Here is a 24,084-nt window from a genome sequence, read left to right as displayed (position 1 = left end):
TTGGTAGAATTCACTAGTGAAGCCATCTGGTCCCAGACTTTTGTTTTGGGGAAGGTTTTGGATGACTGATTCAATTTTCCTTTCTGGTGATCTGTCTATTTAGATTTTCCAATTCTTCGTGATTCAGCCTAGGAAGGCTGTTTTTCAGAACTTGTCTATGTCTTCTAGGTTATTGAATTTGTTGTCATATAGTCCTTCATAGTATTATTGGATGATCCTTAGTATTTCTGTGGCATCCGTGATAACTTCCCCACTTTCATTTCTGATTTTGTTTATTAGTGTCTTTTCTCTTTTTATCTTAGTGAGTCTAGCCAAGGGTTTGTCAATTTTGTTAATCTTTTCAAAGATTAATTCACATTTTTTTCTATTGTCACATTAATTTTTTCTATTGTCTTTTTGTTCTCTATTTCATTTAGTTCTGCTCTGATTTTTATTATTTCCTTTCTTCTGCTGACCTTGGTTTTCATTTGTTCTTCTTTTACTAGTTCTTCAAGGTGTAATGTGAGGTTATTTATCTGGAATTTTTTTGTTTCTTGAGATAGGACTGTAACAATATAAATTTCCTTCTTAAAACTGCTTTCGCTGCATCTGCAAAATTTTGGTAGGATGTATTTTCATTGTCATTTGTTTCTATGTATCTTTTGATCTCTCCTCTTGTTTCTTCTTTAACCCAGTCGTTCTTTAAAAGTACGTTGTCTAATTTCCACATATTTATGGTTTTTCCTTCTTTCTTTTTGCAATTGATATCCAATTTGAAAGCCTTGTCATCAGAGAATATGCTTGGTATGATTTCAATCTTGAATTTGCTGAGGCTCATCTTATGTCCCAATAGATGCTCTATCCTTGAGAATGTTCCATGTGCACTAGAAACAAATGTATAGTCTGATGTTTTAGGATGAAGTGCTCTATAAATGTCAATTATGTCCATTTCATCTAATGTATCATTTAGGGCTGCTATTTCTTTTTTTATTTTCTGTTCGGATGATCTATCCATAGCTGTCAATGATGTATTTATGCCCCCTAGTATAATTGTGTTTTGGTCAATTTCTCCCTTAAGTTCTGTTAGAAGCTGCTTGGTATGTTTTCGTGCTCCCTGATTGGGGGCATAAATATTGATGACTGTTATGTCCTCTTGTTGTATAGTCCCCTTTACCATTCATTATGAAATGTCCATCTTTGTCTCTTGTTATGTTTTTCACCCTGAAGTCTGTTTTATCTGATATCATTATGGCTACACCTGATTTTCTCTGGATACCATTTGCTTGTAGTGTCAATTTCCACCCTTTCACTTTGAGTCTATGTTTGTCCTTGTAGCTGAGATGTGTCTCTTGGAGACAGCATATGGTTGGGTTTAGTTTTTTGATCCAATCTGCTACTCTGTGCCTGTTTATTGGTGAGTTCAATCCATTTACATTTAGGGTGATTATTGATATGTGAGGATTTCCTGTCACTCTGTGTTTAGTTTTCCGGTAAGGCTGTGTCTCCATTGTTTCTTTGCCTTTTTATTTTTGTCTATTATTTCTGTGTAGCGGTATTCTATGATTTTTTCCCTCTGTTTCTTCTATTATGTTATATATTTCAGTTCTGGATTTTTTTTTTTTTTTTTTTTTTTTTAGTGGTTACCATTAAGTTTATGTAAAAGAAAGTTTCATATTTAGAGTATTCCATTTTCTTCAGCATGCCTACTTTCTCCATTCCCATATTCCGGTTCAGACCTTTACTCTCCCCACTTTTATGTTTTGGTTGCCACAAATTATCTCTATTGATGCTGGTCAGATAGCCTGTTTCAGTATTTCTTGTAGTGCAGGTCATGTATTAGAAAATTCCCTCAGCTTCTGTGTGTCTGGAAAGGTCTTTATTCCTCCATTTCAAAAGGATATTTTTGCTGGATATATTATTCTTGGATCATAATTTCTCTCTTTCAATAGTTTGAATATTTGATTCCACTCCTTCCTGGTTTGTAGAGTTTCTGCTGAAAAATCTGATGATATTCTAAAGGACTTTCCATTGTAGGTTACCATCTTCTTTTGCTTGGCTGCTTTGAGGATTCTTTCTTTGTTGTTGATTTTTGACCACTTCAACACAATGTGCGTTGGAGAAGGCCTGTTGGGGTTGAGGTAACTAGGTGTTCTATTTCCTTCTTGGATTCGAGGATCTAGTTCTTTCCACAAATTTGGGACGTTCTCTTCGACTATTTGTTTGAATATACTCTCTGTTCCCTTCTCTCTTTCTTCTCTTTCTGGTATGCTCATTATTCTCATATTGCTTTTTCTGGTGGAGTCAGAACATCCTTGTAGAGTTCTTTCATTTGTTTTAAGTCTCAAGTCTCTTTCTTCTTCCATCTGTGTCATTTCCTAGTTTCTATCTTTGATGTCACTGATTCTTTTCTCCATCTGGTCAACTCTACTACCTAAGTTGGCTATTTCATTCTTCATTTCTTTTATTGAGTTCTTAATCTCCAGAAATTCTATTTGGTTCTTTTTTAAAATTTCAATCTCTTTGGTAAAATGTTCATTTTGTTCTTTGATTGTGTTTGTGAGTTCATTAAACTGCCTGTCTGTTTTTTCTTGCATCTCGTTGAATTTTTTAAGAACTGCAGTCTTGAATTCTCTGTCATTTAAGTCTCATATTTCCATATCTATAAGTTCATTTTCTGGAGACTTTTCATTTTCTTTCTGAGCTTCCTTGTTGCCTTGGTTATTCATGGCAATTAATGATTTGTTATTTCTTGTCCTAGATATCTACAGTAGTGGGTTCTGCAATAGGTTGATAGAAAGAGGTCTTTCTTTTGTTTTCCAGTACTTGTTGGTAGAATGTATTATTTTCTCTCCGATTGCAGCCTTTTATTCTCTCTCACACTGTAGTACTATGTTTTCTCTGCACTATTCTGGCTTCTCACACAATGGAGGGATTCCCTGGAAGGCGGGCTTCTCCTCTGTGAACAGTTTGCCTGGATCATAGGGTGCCGCCTCTGTGGGGAGATGTGGAAAGCTTCTGAAGTTCCAAAGCTCTTTCTGCTCCAGATTCAGAGTTGGTGTGTTTCAACAGTTCTGTTTACTCCTTCAGGGATCTGCCCAGATTGGGGGGGGGGCAGTTGCAGGGTTCTGAGAGGAGGCTCAGAGCAATGGCGATGACAACCGCCACAGCCAGTCCTGCTTCCACAGCTCCTTCCTCTTTGCCGGAACGATTTTGGCTGCTAGTCCGTGTCTGTGGGCCACAGTTCTCAGAACTGCAAATATTCTGTTCTTTTGATCTGACACTGCTACTGTACTGCTTCTAGCACTGGGCAGATGGGGGCGGGGCGAGCTTGGGCGGGTAGGGAGGGGGCCGCTAGTCTCAGTGTCTAAGGCTTCCATTCTCTGCTCAGCAGTGAGGGCTTAAACCACCATTTTCAGCCTTCTTCCCTCTGTCTTTGCTCCAAGGTCTCTGCCATGAGCGTTGGGTCCAGACGTGTTATATGCTGTCCCCTCAGCCCTGTGGGCCATAAACAGCGCCTTAGCAGTCTGAGTTCTTCCCTTTCCCGCAGCTGCGGTAGCTCCAGGATGCAGTGAGCTCTGACCACTGAGCTAGGTCTGCGTCCTGCGCCCACATGGCCCCGTCTCTACACTTCCCCCTTCCTTCTTCCCCTGCGCAAGCAATTTGCCCAACTTTAGGTGATTTCAGTAGTGTGCCTCTTAGTCTTGCTTGTCTGCTCTGCAAGGAGTCCTTTGTGGAGTTATTGTTGTTCAATTTGTTGTAAATTCCAGAGGAGATTTCAAGAGGCTCACCTCATGCTGCCATTTTTATGACGTAATCGCAAATGACTTTTTAAAATAGTCATATTTGTTTTTCTTTATTGTCAAAAGTATATTTATTTAGTAAATAGCCAGGCTTCAATGAGTTGTGTGCAACATGCGGAAAAAAAAAAAAAAAAAAAAGATAAGGATGGTTTTAGTTTAAGTTCTTGTCATCCATTTCAAACCTATCTACTAGTGTGTATCTGTATTTTGTATATATTGATTTCAACCTTTTATTTATAATCTCCATAAACAATTAAATGGGAAAAAAGAATCCCACATTTTTTTCAATAAAATTTCCCCATTGTCTTGTGAATTTACTGTTTTTGTCATGTAGTGAGTCCAGCAGTCCCAAGCTCGGTGAAGAAGGATATGTTTAAAATGAATTCTATGCTGATATGAAAATATTTCCGATATAAATAGTTATTTTTATAAAGTAGAGCATAGTAGATATAATACAATCCTTGATTTGTAAGTAAGAACATACAGAAAAATCGTACATACACATAATCATCACTGGCATGTGCACAAATTACTTTTGTGGAAATAATTACTGAAATATTAGAACATATTTTTAGGTTGCCTTACTATAATTCTTAGAGAAAAAGACTGGTTACCCCCAAAGATGATTTCATAATTATGTCATTCTTCATTAAATTTTGATGCCATCTTCATCCTTAATATGAGTAGGACCAGATAAAGGAAAACCAATAGTACTTTAGGCCAGGTATCAGATATGGCAAATGATTTCTTCCTTATGCACATTTGAAATGTGGTTGCAGGAAGGCTCCCTTTAAAATCAACAGCAGAACCTGAAGAGAAAAGGCATTTTCACAAAACTAAACCACATGTGTCCTTCAAGTCTAAAATGCCCACTCGGTCATGATGACATTCCTGGTCTCCTCAACCCTTTTGTACTTCTTGTTTATCCATATTTAGTAGCTAGACATTTTCTTCCTTGCTTTAAAGTTATTGACGGACGGGCCTTCACAATGTCATCTAACTTGTATGCTTTAGAGTATTTGTATTCCCCACAGAATGTAGCAGAGTGACATTGTAGGTTCCCAATAAGCATGCGTTAAGTGTATGCACTTTATTATTTAGGTCTTGCTATATTTCAAAATAGAAAACAGAAATCTTTCTTTGTTCTCTTTATTCTTACTATGAGGAAAAGAAGATCAAGACAGCTTAGTACCAAGCTCTAAACGACTAAATCCTACATGAAATAAAAAAAAACATTCAGTTCTCTTTGTGCTTAAGGAAGTAGGAAACCTGAAGTGGGGTGTGGGAGTGGGGGAAGGTAGTTCAGGAAAATTAGAGGTATGAGAACTAGGGAGAAATGAAGGACCCTGAATTAAAATATACACTACTATGCATGCAGAAGCACCCTTCTCAATTGTTGATAGAAATTGAAATGCAAAAGTTTTTCCTGCAATGGCAAAAATGAAATACACACCAGATAATCCCAGTATGTATAGCAGATATTTGTGCCATTTCTGAAAACAGAAACATAAGAATTGTGAAAGGAACAAGGTCCAGGAGGTAAAAATAAAAGATTAGGATCTGAAGGTAAAGGGTCTACACTGTTTCATAACTGAATTCCTCTGTCTTCCGAGTATCTTTTGGTTGTTTTTTCCCAATTTTTGAATTATGAAATTATATATATATGTGTGTGTATGTGTATGTATGTACACACACACATATATGTAAATATATATATGCACACATACATATATATTTTATCATTTGTCTATCATGTAAATGAATAAGATGCTCTGAAATCTTCAGAAAAATCTGAGAGAGCTTAGCAGATTTGTTCTTTTCTCTAAGGTCATGTTAACCCAGCAATATTTAGGACTCACTACCCACAAATCTCATGGAAAATTTGCAATAGGCTATCTTAAAATTGCTTCTTTTGAACAATGGGCCAAAAGGAGGACAAGTTTGATTTCTCACACAACTGACTTTTCTGACTTGTTGTTCGTTTAGGTGTGTGAGGGTCAGATGAAAGAGCTGGATTCTTCCATCATCAACGCTGCTGACCTGGACGTGCCCAGGGACCACTTGCTGTTCAGCATTGTGCATACACCACGTCACGGCCTCCTCGTCAATGGGGTGTTTAGCAAAGACTTTCCTCAACATAAGCAGCCAGCCAGCCCTGGCCAGAAGCATGAACTTGTTCACAACTTTTCCATGGATCTTCTCAAGAATGGTATGTCATGTGCCTACTTTCATTAGTTGGTTGTTGATTTAACAATTTAACCCAGAAAAGATTACCATAAATGACAGAAATAGGAAGTGAAGAAATGGAATTCACCTACTTCATTCATTTATCCCTGGAGGGTTTTCTCCTGGCTCTGGATTAATGTAGGGCATGCAACTCCAGCTAGAGATAGTGGGTAATTAAAAAGGAAATAATAGGTTTCTTTCACTTTTAGAGCATCAATAAAAATGGTATTTGTGATTTTGGGTATTTTAGCTCAAGCTTTTAATGTCATACTAAAAAAAAAATCCCTTTAAGACTATTGAGATCATGGAACTAAATTTGAAGAGATTTGTCTGCCAAAATTTCCACATTTGAAACAAATATAGAACCATATATAATACTTCATTATTCTCTGAGGAGATAATTTCCTCTTTAAAGAAATGACACATTGGAATAGCAGCCTGAATTATTTTTTAATTACTCTTTTAAAAAAATTGATCTGATGCCATTTTCTATATATAAAAATACTTTTAAATATTTGAGACAAGTGTGTGGTTCTAGGACCACTGCCTACTCTCACTCTCCTTTCTGCCCTCAGTTATTCTGTTTCCCAGTCCAGGGTCCTTTCCCATCCTTTGCTGGGGTCGCCACAACCAGTTTACTCTTGATTTCCTCCTCCTTGGAGCTCGCCCAGACCATTGAAACCTTTCCTTTCCTGTTTCTTCTTAACACTTGTTCAAAAGTTTTCCTATGGTCTTTTCATTTCTTCTTTCTCCAACTAGAATGTAAGCTCTCTGCCCCAAAGTTAATTTTGCAATAGTTCTGCAATGTCATCTCATGTTTGAATCTGAAAACCTAATTCATATATTTTTTAGTTTTTATCAACTACAGAGAAATAAATTCTGGAACTTAAATTATGATATTACCAAATCAATAACCATGTGTAGGAAGTAATTTAAGACATAGTTACAATATTTTATTAAAATTTACAACACAGGAAAAAGGAATGGTAAATTGAATTTTACTCTCAAGAAAATCAGTTTTTTAAAAATAACATTCATTGGTTATTGTTAGGTTAAATAAGTATATTGTGTGAAGTTTACACTATAACAATCATTATAAAGAAAAAATATTCATATAAATATTTTGGTGATATTCTCAGAGATTAGATTTTCACATCTATTTCATTTTTGGTTCATTTATGGCTACATAATTTTTAACTTTAATATATTCTCTCACATAGTTTTTCCCCTGCAAACATATAGAACTCATTAAATTGCTAGAATGTTATGTAATCTGTTTCATTACTATCAACTATTATAAGCATCTTTTTACTTTTTAAATATTAATTGAAAACATGGTCTGTGATAACTAGTGTTTTATTTTATGGATGTATTGCATTATAATCTTATATAACTGTCTCCTGTTTTTAAATATGCAGATAGCTTTTCAGTTCTGGATATTATAATAAACATATTTTACATATATTTATATAACATAAATATTCGTGCACATCTCTTAATATTTCTTTTACATACATTTTTATAATGAGATTACTTGGTAAATAAGATGAGTATTTATAATGCCTTTAGAGAAAAAAATTGCCATTGCCACAAGTGCATAAACATGCCTATTTTCCTAATCAATAATAGATGTTGTTTTTTAAAAACTTTGCAAATTTGATGGTCAATAGTAGTCTCTCATTGTTATTTTGATTTGAAATTCTTAGATTATGAGTGAAATTGAACATATTTTTTATATTTATTAACTATGTTACAAATAAGTTTTTCCATATTTGCCTTTTAATTGATGTTTTTAAGTACGGAAGTAAAAATTGTGAGTCCTCCAACATTGTTCTTCTTTCTCAAGACTGTTTTAACTTTCTGGGTCTCTTGCATTTCCATATGAATGTTATGTAGGTTTTAAAAAAAAGTTTCATGTTTAAGTTTTGATTCATCTAGAATTGATTTTGGTTATTGACTAAGGTAGCGATCTAACTATAATTTTCCCCAAGTAATGAACTAATTTTCTGTTTAAGTATTTTGACACCCTTGTTCTCATGCAGTTTATTAAATAATATATTCTTTTCTCACTGATTTCAAATAAGAACCTTATCAAATACTACCATATTCAAATAGGAATTTTTAATGAACTAAGAGGGTACTCTTACTTCCTAAAATATTTTAATTTCACCCTATTGCACTGATTAATGATCTCTTGCTAATATCAATGGCTTGGAAATTAATACAGATTATCTGTGACATGTTTTGGAAGTGTTCACTCATCAGAAAGGTTTACTTTCTCTCTTTTTTCTCTTCTTCCAGGAATGAGGTTGTTGTATATACATGATGACTCAGAGAGCCTTGCTGATGGTTTTACTATCCAGTTGTCAGATGGGAAACATAAGATACTTAAGACCATTTCAGTAGAGGTCACCCCAGTCAATGATGAGAAACCAATGCTGATCAAGTAAGCTACCTGAAAAGGGTCCCTTTCACATTCTCTATAAAATTCTGAGGTCCAGAACATTAGGTGTAAATGCAATGTGTGTCCTCAGAGAGAAACAAGTCTTTGCTCCCATCACAATTTGTCCCACCAATTAGGCACCTAGAACATTTAGTGCAAATGTTAGTTAATGTAACTGCTTCTAAACAATTTTCAATGAGCCTTTTAATTATTTTTTCTCTAAAAGTTCTTTTTAGTTGTAAATAACTAAGAATGACTGAACATACAGTATAAAGTGAGCAGTACACTAAATATTTAAACACATGCACCTACATGCACCAAAGTGCAATCAATGCATGATTTCAACTAAAGTGTGATAATATTAATTGCAGATAGTCCTCACTGTGGATTTGGTCAAACTTGTAACTAAGAGTGGCTGAGGGAAATATATCAATGTCACTTTCTTCATCATTTTGACATTTCATTGTCTACAAGTCCTCTACCCTATGGATCAACACCTTGTCACCTGATGTCAAAATGATCACTTTTTAAAAATGCTGAAATGATACTAATTGCAGACTTTTTCAGTATCTCCCTCCATAGTTGATCAGAATTTGATCACAGGGTATGGAGTCTTCATCAATTATATTTCTATAGCTCCAGCCATTTCTCTTCTTATTTTCCACTGTACAGAAGTGTAGAAGGTTAGACCTTTAGGAAGCCCAACTCTTCTCTAGTGTTGTGTGTAGAGAACTGTTTGCTCCTTGACCAGTGCACCTCTATATTCAATGGTGCAGCCGTGAGAGGCATTGAGTAGACAGTCTGAGCTTTTATCAGGAGGTGAACAACTTTCTGAAAATGTGTAAACTCCCAAAGTCTCCTCCACTTTGCAGAAAAGAGACCTCCAACAAGCTCCTATCATATCCTGCCGACTCTCCTGCTGTTCCCTTTTGGGCCACCAGTGACACCCTTGAAACTATTATGGGAAGTACTGATGACAGGTTTTTGGAGGGTTGCATCTCAGACATCATTTTGACTAAGAGTATTCAACAGAAATTTCTATTTTTTAATTCTCTAGCTGAGATGTTGGCTTGGTATGCCTTGATTTGATTTATAAAAATGAAAACATGAAGGATATTGCAGTATTATGAAACTCCTTTCTGATAACCTCACTTTACCTAATTGGGAGAGAGAGAGAGAGGTGAAAACTGGTGTTTTACTAAGTACTTACTAAGTGATAGACACTATATTGCAATCTTTCACATATGTTATTTCCTTACGTCCACACAAAACTGTGGGAAGCAGGTATTATTATCCTCAATGAGAGAGCTGAGACCTGAAAGGTAAAATAATTTACATAAGGCACTCACTCAAGTCTATCTGACTTACTATTTCTTGTCATGTTCTTGCTATTAACCTGCCTGGGATAGCTACATCTACAGATTCATAGCTACATCTACAAGTCTGCTTTAAAATCTTTCCTTCATCTTTCTTTTCTTCTTGCCTTCTCTCCAGTGGAGAAGAAGTTATATTCCCCCTTCTTTCCCTTCCATATGTGTCCTTGGGTCTGTTGCGTCTTGCCTCCTCCCCATTATATGTGCCCCAGAATGTGCCCCATTATATTTTCACTCCTGCATCTCCAAGCTCTCCCTTTTCATTCCTTCTGCTAACAAGACATAGGGATACAGTTTGTGCTTGGGAGAACACATTCTGGAGCCAGAGTTCCTTGGATTAACCAATTACCGGTGGTATGAGCTTGAACATGTTACTTAACCTCTCTTTACCTCTTTGTCAAGCTCTTTGTCAATGGGATTAATCACCGGATCCCCCTTATAGGGTTATTGCAAGAATGAAATGAATCAAAATATGTAAAAGTGCTTGAAAGACTGGCTAGCACATACTAAGTGCTCAGAAGAGCTAGTTCTTGTCATTAGTACCAGCAGGTATTCTCATTCTAAAACTGGAAAGATGATCCAGTCCCTCATTCATTTCAGTGCCAAACTATTTGGAGAGGGATAGCTTATGCTCCCTTCTTCCATTTCTGCCCACTACTGTCTCCAACCTGTACTACTTTATTAAAGTTGTTCCCTTAAAAGTGACCCTTGGCTTTCCCACCAAATCTAATGGCTCCTCTCATCTTACTGGACACTGTTAGAGCATTTGACATAGCATTTCTTTGATAGTCCTTTTCGGTGCTGTAGATGTTTTTGGTTCTCCGGGTCACATCCCCTCAGCCCTCCTCTGACTGTAGTGGTGGGACCTACTGTGCACGCTGTCTATCCATGTCCCAGCCAGTGCTCACAGTGTGTGCTCCACTTTTCTGCCTCAGGGCTTTCTCTGAAGCAGCAGTGGCTCATCCAGCCCCTGTCCAGGCGCAGCAGAAAGCACTCTGCGGGCAGCCTTCAACCTGTGGGAGCTAGTAGATAAGATGAATAGCCAGCCTCTCATCCTTCAGAAGCACAATTTGAGGCGTATTTCACATGGTTCTTCAAATGATCCCCAGCAGCATGGAGCCCCATAGCAGTCTAAACACCCTTTGTTGCCATTTCCTCTTTACTTCTCTGACTCCTCACTCCATTTCCTGTTCCTGAAATCACTTTGCAAAGAAATTGCCTGCACTCAAATTCCTTGTCCCAGGGTCCCTGTCAGTGTTACCCAGACTCTGGCATACTTCCCTCTCTCTCTGCTTCTCTGTGAAGAGAACATCAACCACCCAGAATATTAACAGGAATGTAGAGGGCCACGGATTACCTAAATATCACCAAGCTTATCATGGTATATCATATGGGGCACCAGACCACCTGGGGTTGAGTCATTGAAACTGTAAATAAGTTTCTGTAAGATTAGAATGATAATACCTGACCCGCTTACTTTATGGAGCTGTTATTGTATGAAATAAAGTATTAGAAACAAAATTATTTTATCAAATAGGTGGCAACATAAAATTGTAAAATTCTTTATAAGTAAATAATAGAAGTATGTCATTACCTCATACCATATTCATTGTTGCTAATTGTCTTTTAGGACTTTCATGAGTAAAGTGAAATGAGTCACAAGTCTGACTCATCATTTTCAATACTTTGGATATTGAATTTCATTCCCGAGTTGTTGAAAATTGGAAACTGTAATAGTCATTATGAGTGTCCCCTGCTAAAGCAATACCTTCTATTTTCATATCAACCCAGACATCTTTCTTTTTACAGGAAGGCTGAAATTACAATGAACATGGGTGAAACTCGTATTATTTCTAGCGCTGTACTTTCAGCCATAGATGAAGACTCACCCAGGGAGAAAATTTACTATTTATTTGAAAGGCTTCCCCAAAATGGGCAACTTCAGCTTAAGGTTAGTGACCTTTTTACTTTTATTTTGCAAAATGAGTATCAGGTATAAATTTTCTCAGTACATAGATTTCTGTAACTGAATTTATTCTCTAATAGCTGTATTTTGTCTACAAGTAGAAAACTGAAAATTTCCAAGTATGTAATGAACTCCCACTATTCTAAACATTCCTATTCCACTCAGGGTAAATTCAACCATTATTAAGGCTCTCTTTCCCCTGGGATTGCACCTAAATTTGGGGGAGGGAGTTACCGGGATAAAGCCAGTTGTCCCGTTTCTGACAAGAATCAGGTATCCTTTGAGATACCTTCATTCCCACCAGATGAAAAATGTTTTAAAATAGATTTTATTTTTTCAGAGAAGTAATTGTAGATGTCAACACACTGATTACCATTTATAGAGAGAGACAAAAAAACTGAAATAGGCAACACGATATTGAAGAACAAAGGAGAAAGACGGACACTACCTGACTTCAAGACTTACTATAAAGCTGCAGTTATTCTGACAGTGTGGGCTTGGTGAGACAATAGACAGATCAATGGGACAGAATAGACAGTCCAGAAGTAGACCCACACAAGTAGAGTCTGCTGATCTTTGACAAAGGAGCAGAGGCGATACCGTGAAGAAAAGGTAGCCTTGTAACGAATGTGCTCACCAGTCTGACTCAGAGTGTGTGTGTGATGCCCAAGGTTTAGCCCAGCACGAATTACAGATCAGTCACTTGAAAAGGTCACTTGAGTAATCCCTCAGAAGGTTTATTTGAATGGTGGGTTAAGGCTAGCACCAACCACCACCTCCCATCCCCAATGTGATGATTTAACTGAATGCTTAACTTTTAATGTAATGGAGGCATCGTCCTCGAAAAGCAGCAAGGATTCGTTCTGTGTGGAACAGCCTGATTGTCTCAGATTGTAGGTACCATAGAGAATCAGAGTGAAGAGCAATCACTGATTTAAATTGAGGTACAGCTGCGTCCTTATTTCATTTCAAAGAGTAATGAAGCAGAAATGCAGTGAGAGCTCACACATTTGGGTGACTTGGGAACTGAAGTGTTTTGGATATGTGAAAATCCAGATGGGTCCAGGTTCCCAGCATGGCGCCACATAATTCTCTCCCAGCTCTTTAGGGGTTCTCCAAGTCTCTCCAAGACCAGGGACCAGGACTCCAGGGTTCTTGTTTGTTCTTGACTTTCCTTTGTTTTCCCCACCTTACGTGTGACTCTTATTTACTTCCTCCTTTGGGGCTTGCGAATGATTTCGTCAACTCAAAGCTTTCATTTGGGAGTGCGAGTGGGGAATTAGAGAGAAGAGAGAGAGCAGATGATATTTTTTTTTCTGTAATTACTTCCAGGGGAAAGATTACAAAGGAAAAAGTTAAATAGAATTGCAAGTTGTCCAGTTTGAAACCTGAAAGAGAATCTGTTTTAAGAGTTAGTTTCGCAAATAGATCTTATGGTGAAAACAATGAGCTTAATTATTACATATAATTTTTACCCCATGATCACTGAGGCAGAACATAACCTTTGTACAAGCTTCAGATGAGCAAACATATTAAAGAAGAGGAAACTTTACCAAATAGAGTAACAAAAAGGGAAGTGGTAACAAAACGAGAGGAGAGGAAGACAAAACATTGTTGCCAGAATCTGGGAGTCTGTGGAATAATGCAGCCAAGAAAAATAAAACATGACTGATTTAAATTTCTGTTTTAGGCTCTTAACCCAGACAGGAAAAGTGCAAGATAATAACATAGAGTAAATTTTTAAGATGACGTTTTTCTTAAATTATGTCAAATGACATTACAGACTATTTTGGGGGGAAAACTATGCATTTTGAGAGAATAATAATAGTGTTAGCACTCAGATACAGGTTTATTAGTATTATATTTAATAATACTCTTAATTGTCAGCTCCCTGTAGCATAAGAACTTCTTTTAACTGAAAATACCACAATTTCTAAACTGGATTATGTACAGAATATATGCTTAACTAATGTTGGCTTGTTTTAAAAAAGATTCTGATATTTGCAGTTATATTTTTTGCTGACTCGAGGTATAACGTAGAGCGTGATAGGGAGCTTGATTATTTTCCTTGGGCTGAAAAGTGTATGGGGCATAAGCACATTTATTCTACTTTTGTTTTATCTTCGTTAGATAAGCCCTCTAACAAACCAGTTTGAAAATATAGGTTTGATTAATTGTACAATGATATTAACTAAAAAAAATAGGAAACCCCAGGTGAAACACAGTTAATATTTAAAGGATCAATTCCAGCAGCTCGATTACCCACCTGCTCTCATTAATTGGAATATTTAATCAGCTATGATTGCTCATGATAAATACCTTGGAATAAGCATTGCTGTTGAATTGCCACATGACTGTCAAAAATCCTTTGGTTGAAGTTATTTTTTTCCCCAAGGTCATAAATTGTTTTAATATATTTCTTTGAAAGGAAAAAAAATAAGATAAATGGTGAAAAAAAAAAAAGAATCTGGAGTTTTTCTGAAATATCATTTATATTGGAGATTTTCAGGGGATATGGAACACGTCCACTAACACAGCTTGGGGGGAGAAAAAGCACAGGCACCTGACTAATTCTGGCACCTTTCAGATAGGGAGGGACTGGGTCCCTCTCTACCCTGGCATGAAATGCACTCAGCAGGAAGTGGATCTGAACTTGCTGAGATACAAACACACCGGGGCAATGGATTCCCAAAACCAAGACAGCTTCACCTTCTACCTCTGGGATGGCAGCAACAGGTCACCTGCATTTGACTGTCACATCACCATCAACGATATGGGAAAAGGTAAAAGCGTTTCTATCAGGGTTTACTGGGATGAACTTTTTTTTTTTTTTAATTTATTGGGGTGACAATTGTTAGTAAAGTTACATAGATTTCAGGTGTACAATTCTGTATTACATCATCTATAAATCCCATTGTGTGTTCACCACCCAGAGTGAGTTCTCCTTCCATCACCATATATTTGACCCCCCTTACCCTCATCTCCCACCCCCCATCCCCCGGGATGAACTTTTATAACCATAAGTGAGCCGGTGAAAGACAAGTTTTTCCCCTTCCCTTCCTCCCTCTCTCTACCTCCCTCGTTTCAGTACTGCTTCCCTTCTTTCCTTTTCTCTTTCCGTTCTTTATACCTGAAATTCCATCCTTTATGATTCAATCCTTTGGCTCCTCACCTGTTTTGTCTGTGATCCATGAGGTTCGTGAGATAGCGAATCCATTTGTTACTTTCGGTATTTCAAAAAGCCTATTGGAAACTAGCCTTGCCCACAACATGGCTGCATATGCTACTTTACCAGCATTTTTGCTTTAAGTGAAAATTTGCCAAATCAATGTGTTTTAATTTCAGAAAGTAAATTGTTATTTGAAAATGTAGTTTCAAAGGAAAAATATTTCCAATACAATAATAATAAAGGAAATAATAATAAATGCATTTTAAAATTAGAAAAAAGGAACTTTGTCATTGAAAAGGTTAGAAGTTGTTGCTCTTTTCAGTTTGGAAGTGATAATACATACTCTTTAGGGTCAAGGGAGAAGACTACAAGTTAATAAGCTTCTCTTGAATTAATTAAGCAGACCATTTGCATAGTAGGACTCAGAGTATGTAAATGGTGAAATGCACAGAGTGAAAATACTAGAAAGGTGAGCAAGGCATGTCCAACTGTCACTACTCCATCCTTTGTTTTAGAGGTTATTTGAGGAGGCTAAGGATCACATTTCATTCATTGATACTATCCAGGATCTATATATTCCCAGGGCCAAGTATAGTCTTAATATCTTTACTACATGCTTGGTTGACTGAATGCTTTCTTTTTTTTGCCTTGGCTGCCAGGAAACTCAGAACGACATTGGATGCTTACATACAATAAATATCGTACTTCATGTGCATGGTAGAATTATAATTGTCCTGAATCTTTTAAAACACATTTTGATTGACTGGCTTTGAGATATTTATTTTGGGCTGCATAATAATATATTTGTTTCCTGATTGTAAAAATATATCCCTTTATTATGTCTAATAAATAACTCTCAGATTAGCTAGATAATACTGTACACATTTATTTCTCTTTGCAAAAGTAAGACTTGTTCATCATAACTATATGTCTAGGCAAAATACAATACAAGGAAATATATCAGGGCAAACAACTAATGTGTTAGGGCAGACCATCTTCTCATTGCCTCAGCACAGTGCATTCCTGGGGAGTGGGGTGAGGGTGGAGGAAGGTATTGTTCCAGGTAGCCATCTGGGAAATTTTCTAGCTAGAGGATCCTCCATCTCTGAAGGCTTTGAAGGCAGTCTGGCAGTGAGATGTGGAGGAAAATGAGAGGATTTCATGGGCTCGGCCTGAAGGGAGGGCACCTCTTTTCTGCACATCCCAGTGGCCGAATCATAGTTACATGCCACATTGAGGGAGGCAGGGCAATGGAAACCCTGGCAGTATGCCCAGGAAGAAAAGGAAATGAGGCTGATGAGTGCCTCACCAGTCTGCTACAACTGACACTTGATTATTTTCTAAAAGGATTTGTAAACCCTTACATCAAGTAGATACATTAACCTATTAACATTGTCTAAAGTTCCAAATATCTTCTCTTTTGTTTCTTTTTACAACATGGTTTTATATCTGTACTGTGTTGGTTGTATCCTTTTTTTTTCTTGGCATGAGTTTTCCCAAGTTGCAGCATAACTTTGTAGCCATGATTGTTCATCTTTAAATAAAACTACATTGAATTGTTAGACTAAAACATAACCCTAATATTGAGCATTTGGGTTATTTGGGTTATTTCCATTTGGGAGCCATTATAAGTAACATTAGGCCTTCCAGTTGTGCTGTGTCTTCTGATTTGCATGGTAGATAAAATGACGTGGAGATCTTGGAGGGAAGTTTAGAAGGACATCACCTGTAGTTGACCCTACTCCACACCTTGCTGTTACAGGGCTGAAAAACTGCATTGAGGCAAAACTCAGATGCTCTTTTTCTTCCTCAAATCCATCTTCTGCTCCTGGTGAAACCTCTTGCGGGTGATTTTTTTGTTTTCCCAGCCTTTGTTCAGTCTTCTTACTGCTTTGATGTGTTCGTCTTTGCTTCCTCTGAAGCTCGTGGGGCTCGGGTTTTGATTTAAAGTCAGGATAGTCATTAATTCTGCACTGGATGTAGTTGCATTGTATTTTGCATAATATGCCAAAACGACGAATTTAATCATCTAAAACAAGGTTTCTCAATGTTGGTGCTATTGACATTTTGGGATGGATAATTCTTTGTTGTAGTGGACTCTCTAGTGCACTGTGGGATGTTTGGTAGAATTTCTGGCCTCTATGTGCTAGAAGCCAGTAGCAACTCCCAATTATGACAACCAAAAATGTCTCCAGATATTGCCAAATGGCCCCTCATTGAGAATCACCAGGCTAAGTTATATCTCCGTGATGTTTTATTTGCAGTTTTTGTTTCCTCATGGGACTGAATATCTTTTCCAAATTTTATTGACTGTGTGTGTTATTAAATTTAGAATTGGCTTAGCATTTACTTCACTCACATTTCCTTTTGGACATTCACCCTTTTAGTGTTGATTTATAAGAAATCCCTATATATTAAAGAGAGGACACAAAATAATATAGTGTTTGAGTTTGTACTATTGAACCAGATGGGCTCCACCTTTTATTAATTGTGTAATAATTGGCAAGTTAGCATTTCTACACCTTAATTTCCTCATTTGTAACCTGGAAAATAAGATAATACCCTACCTCATAGAATTGGTGTGAAGATGAAAGATCCTTAGTCCTGTGCCTAACACAAAGTAGAAGCTTTATATTTTAGTTGTGATCTTTTTTTAATGAATGGAATTGGATTATAATCCTCATTTTGTAAAACACTGTATCATTAGCCCACGTGTGACCCACTTCTACTTTGCTCATTCATATACTCATCCATATGTTCTTTTTAAAATACATAACCATGTGATTTGAGGACTGGACCATTTGCAATAATGAACATCTACCTCTGTGCTCTTCCCATCCTCCAAAGAGAACCACCATCCTGAATTTTGTGTTAATTATTTTCTTACCTTTGTTTATAGTTTTCTGGGACTTGCTCACAAAAATAAATCTAATAAGCTTCATCAGAGTTGTTGTATGTAGCTGTAGTTCATTCATTTTGCTATTGGGCAAGATTCAGTTTTATGAATAGACTACAGTTTGTTTATACATTCACCTTTGAAAGGGCATTTGGCTTGTCTCCAACATTTTCAATTACAAACAGTGCTGCAATAACCATTCTGGTTCTTGTATCCTGGGTGTAAGTGTGTGTGTTTCTGTCTGGTACACAGCTGGAGTGCAATCATGGGGTCAAGGTGCACGAGGTAGGACAATTAGGTTCACGAACTCATCCTAGAAAAAGTGCTACACACCTCATTGCTGAATATCATTAATGTCACCTTCGAAATATTTCCCTTGGGAAGCTATGCACTGATGCCAGCGCCTAGTCCACCCTTCAAAGCAATTTTGGATCTCTTTTTCTGGAATGGACATCAGAGCTGTTGTCCTATTACCCTTGATGTCCTGAATGTCGTCAAAATGTCTTCATTTCAATATTTCCTTTATCTGGGTAAAGAAAGAAATCATTGGAGGCCAGATCAGGTGAGTAAGGAAGATGTTACAATACAGTTATTTGTTTACTGGCTAAAAACTCCCTCACAGTGTCGTGTGAGCTGGTGCATTGTTGTGATGCAAGAGCCATGAATTGTTGGCGAAAAGTTCAGGTCGTCTAACTTTTTCACGCAGCCTTTTCAGCACTTCCAAATAGTAACCCTGGTTCACTGTTTGTCTATTTGGTACAAATTCGTAATGAATACTCCCTCTGCTATTAAAAAAAAAGGTTAGCAACATCTTTGCAACAAGTTCGTGAACTTAATTGTCGGACCTCATATGTGCTATTCAACTCTACAAAATCATGCCAAATTGTGCACCAATTTATACTTCTACCAGAATCATATGAAAGATTCTCTTGATCTACATCCTCTTCAACACTTGGTATCATCAGAGTTCTATATGTTTGCCAATCCATGGGTTACAAGATGACAACTTACTGTGATCTTGACTTGTATTTTCACAGTTACTGAGATTGAGCATCTATTTGTATCAATAATTGTCCACTGTGTTTCCTCTTCTGCGTAATATCTTCTCATATCTTTTGCCTAATTGTTTCAGTAATCATAGTTATATAAACCTTTCCACATCATGTTAGTTTTTAATTCCACACTATTTGGCCTTTGTTTTTTTACCTTTACCTTGGACATTTCATTTTTTTTTTAATTGGGTTCTTGACCACAATCTCTTCCAGGTGATATTGTCATCCTTGCAAAACCACTTGTGATGTCTAAAGGAGGCAGAGGTTTCTTGACGACCAGCACTCTCCTTGCTATGGATGGAACAGACAAGCCTGAAGAACTGCTCTATGTCATCACCTCCCCACCGCGATGTGGTCAAGTGGAATATGTCCACTATCCTGGAGTCCCTATTACAAGTTTCAGCCAAATGGACATAGCAGGACAGATAGTCTGCTACGTACATAAGAGTAAGGCACCTGTCTCCAGTGACACATTCAGGTGAGCCTCAAGGAAACATTTCAGAACTCCTTCACTGGATTAATGCTTAGAAAGACAATGAGGGGCAAAAATGAGTCCTTTCCAGCTCTGGTATAGCTCTGTTCTTCAACTGACCAGCTGTAGAAAGGTAAAGGTACACGATGAAAATAACAGCAGCAAGGCAAGAAATTAGGGCTTGTTTAAAAATAAACAAATACATAAGCAGATTTAAAGGCAAGCTGTTCTATGAGGAGGATGTGAAGACCTGAGGATGCCAGCTAAGGAGAGGCATAGAAAAGTAATTTACCACTTTTTAAAAATATGTTTTTCTATATGAGGAAAAGTACTTACTAGTAAACATTTGGCATAAGCAGACACTGCCTTGTGACACAGTGTGTTCTGGTAACTATACCATAAATCATGTTGTCATAGAGTGGATCATATTTCCCCATAGAAACAGTGTTATAATTGGGGGCTGTGCACCTGTTCAAGGATTCTGTATCAAATAAATCATTGGAATGAATAACAATCTGGTGAAAGGCAAAGACACAACATTAATGAAAGTCTACATTCATTTAAAATACTGAAATCTGTTTCCAGTCACAAAAAGCAAGAGAAACTTTAGGGAACCTATCATCTAGCAATTCTCAAAGCTGGCTGAAGTCACGGTCCCTGATACAAATACGGGTCTTCCGGGCCGGGCTGAGCACCAAGAAATCCTGGACTAACCATGGAGAGAACCATGGTACATATCCAACCCTGAGTTTTACCAATTAAGAAGGAGGCCCTGAGAGCATTAGTTCATCTGCCATACACACAGGGCTTCTGGATAATTTTCATATCAGAATACAACCTTGAAAACAGCACTACAAATGTAGCATAATCCTATATTATTCAGTGGGTTCCCGTAAACTCTCAAGTGTACTGATACCATGTTCAAATACCTCTCTCTTTCTCATATGTTTTATCTATCTCGGTTTAATATGTCTGCTGTGATAAGCATTGTTTAAGAGTCAGTAAAGATGATTTTGGTTACCTTTGTACAATTTAGAATGATGATTTGGATAGTTAACTGTTAAACAAAAAATCCAGGGACGTTTGAAGGAATATCTTTTTTTTCTCTCTTGACGAATGTCCTTAACAAGGAGATAATCCTTTAGTTGATCACTATCTTCACAGCCAATTTAGTGCTTGAATATTGCTAGTCATTAACTAAATAAAATAACATGTGGGGATTCCTTTTCATGCTGGTTCTTTCTCTCAAGAAGTTGTATAGGACGATTGCTGAGGTACAGGCTTGAGGTCAGTTGTGGCCTCCAGGACTCTGTCCATTTACTTCCCGTTGCTGCCTCCACAGGCCTATATCAAGTCCCATATCTTCCTGTCCTCCCATTTCCCCTTCTGTGAAAAGGAATGCTGCTCGTAGGGTTGCATTCGCAGGGTTGTTGGGAGTTTAAATACATACAAAGTACATAATATGTGGCACATGGGAAGAATAAAGTAAGTATTAGCTGCTATTATTACTACTACGACTACTACTATTGTTATCATTTTTTATTATATGCTTTCCCTGGCCTCCTTTTCCCCTTCAATCTTTACAACACCAAGCATAGTCTTGCAGGAGAAAACAAGTGACAAAGAAGATTGCTCTTGTTTCCTATTTACCAATGGACAGAGGGTGCTTCTTGGGTTAATCCATGTATATCAGATTCAGGGCTTTTCATGTTTCACTTCTTTCTAGAACTTCTTGCTCGTGTCTAGTCCTGCCACCCCTACTCAGTACCCACCAGACGGTCTGATAAATACATTAATAATTGTGGTGGAGAAACCCGTGATCCTGCTGAAGAAACCAGTGAATAAGTGTGTAAAGATGTTCAAATAACAATGTTAGGTTTTAATCAGATGGTGGTGATGAGCTGAGAGTGAAGAACAAAATCTCCATATGTGAGGATGGGTGATACTGCAACACTTTCCTATTTCGTTATATCTGTAGAAACTCAGATGGCATTTTAGAAAACATTTATCCCAGGAATTTCTAAATTTCTAGGCCCTCAAGAGAGTTACCTGGGAGATTTATAAAAATACGAATTCTTGGGCCTCACTGCAGAGAGGTGACTTTCATAAGTCCTGTCTCAGAAATCTGTATTTTTAAAAGCTCTCCAGCCGATTCTCATGCAGTCAGGACGAGCAATCACTGGTCTGGTCCAGTCTGTTGTTCTAAGTATGTTCTGAAGAGTTTAGAGAATGTACAGAAGCCCTCTCAGGGCCTCCCAGGGACAAAAAAATGAAGGGGCTTGAATTGGTGGGGCTCTGGACCCTTACCCCAATTTATTCATAGAGCTTTGTTTTGGTTTGTTTTTTGATGGTTTGATTTTTGGTTTGTTTTGCACACTGCGTTTATTTTGGGCTAGGTTTTCTTTTAGCAGAAAGGCTGTAGCTCTATTTCCCAAAGTGAGTGAATTGTACCACCATGATATAAAAATTCAAAATGAGGTGGGCTCGCACAAGAAAAAGTGAATCAGGAATGAGAAACTACTCCCCTTTAGTTCTCTCCATCCTTCCGGAAGGAAGTTTCAGGCTAATGCTCGTATGTCCTTAAGAGCTTTTCATTATTTACTGTTTCCCTTTCTAACAAAGAGTGTACAGGCCTCAGTGTCCATGCCATTGGGCAACAATAGCAAGAATTAAAAAGATTCTTTTCTTATATGTATTTTTGTAGTAGTTATGCAGATTAAGCTTTTAATAGTTAAAACCTTCAGTTTTTAGTCATTAAAAGGTTTCCTTTTAAGTGTATTTAAGTAAAAATGTGAGTTGATATAAAAGCAAAGTATTAAATAGTAAGAGTACAGGCAGTACAAGCAGATGCAAACATTATGACGGTGATGTTTGAATGACTCAAGATTAGGAAACACGTGTCTCGGCAGAAAGTAAACAAATAACAAAGGTTGAAAGCATTGATTTAGTCCAATCCTTCTGTATACATGTAGGAAAGCTAGTATTGCTTGAATACCTGCAATGCATCAGGCAGTGTACCAGATCCTTTTCTGCATATCATTTCCTGACACCACCACTTTGAGAGAGATGCTTTGTTCCCATTTTATGCATGAGAAAACTGAGGGTCCAACAGGAAAAAAAGGAAAGTCACCTACCCTGACATAACTGAGTATCAGAGCTGTTTTCGGGCCGAGATCACATTTTGGAGAGCTCTTTCTGTTGTACCTCATTGTACCAATAATTTGCGGAGAATCTGCCCTTGTGCAAAGGAACCTCCTCAATGTGTCATTCTGTTTGGCCAGCAGTTGTACATATTTATAACGGAAGAGCTTAGCATCTGCCCAAGACCCTCGGTTTAATCTTGCCATTTCCCTAACCCAATCAGGGGCTGCTGTGCTGTTTGTCAAGTGGTGCTAAACCAAAGCTGAAAGCCTGTTTTAATGAATGTGTGATCATGGTGCTTTTTAAAAATTAAATATATGCAACCGATCTAATCACCTAAATTTATGTTGCTTGCTGTTAAATCTGGCAAGGAATTTGGCTGCGTAGAAGAGATAAATTCTGTGGCAGAGGATTTTTCCCCCCTTCTCTTTTTAATGTAAGATATGGCAGCATTAATTAAATGAGGCGGAGGGGAGGGGGGTTTAATGGTCAGATTTTACTTTCTGCAGAAATATTTTGTGAATCATAAATTTTTCCAGCATTGTTTGGTGCTGCTGGCCTGGAAGAAAGATTTGGCAGCACATTCGAGGACAGATGACACCAAGTGATTAGCAAGCTGACTTCAGCTGCTGGCAGCCGTGTACTAAAAGAACATGCTAATGTCCTCCATTTTGACATGCCGGCTGGACTTCTTTTTTTTTTCTTTCTGAGGAACTGGCTCTATTTATGATTCCATTTTTATCCTTTAAATGCCATGACAGATGGCAGATTCTTCAGCCAACTCTATTGCCAGGAAATGTGGAAAGCTTGAAAGCACCATGGTAATGGTGAAATCAGACCAGGCAGGCACCCAGACAAATCTGAGAGTCATTCCCCAAATTTTGTGAGAACAGTGGTCATCTTGGCTGTGTCTCTTCTCAGGGAAGTGTCATAAAGGAGGTTCAACAAAATCGACCCACAGAAGGAGTTGCTACCCCGATACCAACAGCTTCTTAACCTTGGAATGGACGCCATCATAGCAATGGCACTGTTGTATTAAAACTTGAGAATGTATTTGGAGCGTTTCTGTGGGGAGCGGGAGGGGAACGTTTGGAAGGGCATCTGGTTAACCTTCGCGTGTGTGAGCAGCACTGACCTTCTTGCACTTGCTCTGCTAGGCTTATTTTGACTGGGAAGCCAACCATGACTGTTCACCCTGTCGGTCTCTCTCTGATAGCGTTTCTCTGCCTGTGAGTAGTTTGCATTGTTACTCGTGAAAGTGACTGATGTGTTTGATCCAGTCATGTTTAGAAATTGCATCCTTTTCACCACTGGCTTATTAGCTTTAGGTCAGTGCAGACAGCTGCCTCGGTGTCCCAGCTGGGAACACTGGCCTCAGTAAACATATTTCTTTCTCTTATGTGGTCCCTGCCCTGCTTGCCCTCATTCCCATCTGTCTGATGGCAGGCTGCCGATTTCCGACGTGGTCAGATCCCCATCGTCAGGCAGAGAGGCATTTGAGATGGACGGCCCGGATCGTAAAACGACTTCATTGTCCTCACACAGGTTACACACTCCTAGATACATG

The 24,084-nt window shown here is 37.8% G+C and overlaps 1 protein-coding gene across 10 annotated transcripts in view; it reads left to right on the top strand.

The window, feature by feature from the left end:
* FREM1 (FRAS1 related extracellular matrix 1) overlaps positions 1–24,084 on the top strand; it is a 163,349-nt gene that overhangs the window by 90,427 nt on the left and 48,838 nt on the right. For 7 of the 10 annotated variants that reach the window (XM_074330369.2, XM_074330368.2, XM_074330366.2 and 4 more), the window contains exons 21-25: positions 5,766–5,988; positions 8,307–8,451; positions 11,631–11,772; positions 14,375–14,570; positions 19,118–19,382. In XM_074330369.2, coding sequence (XP_074186470.2) covers positions 5,766–5,988; positions 8,307–8,451; positions 11,631–11,772; positions 14,375–14,570; positions 19,118–19,382 — 971 coding nt within the window. Of the gene's footprint in view, positions 1–5,765; positions 5,989–8,306; positions 8,452–11,630; positions 11,773–14,374; positions 14,571–19,117; positions 19,383–24,084 lie in introns of those variants that run through there. The other 3 variants (XM_074330367.2, XM_019739191.3, XM_019739190.3) reach the window with 3 other exon arrangements.

The sequence above is a fragment of the Rhinolophus sinicus genome, chromosome 16, assembly GCF_057876585.1.
Source record: "Rhinolophus sinicus isolate RSI-liver-muscle chromosome 16, RSI-T2T, whole genome shotgun sequence".
NCBI classification, from domain to species: Eukaryota; Metazoa; Chordata; class Mammalia; order Chiroptera; family Rhinolophidae; genus Rhinolophus; species Rhinolophus sinicus.
This window is presented reverse-complemented; position numbering and strand designations above follow the sequence as displayed.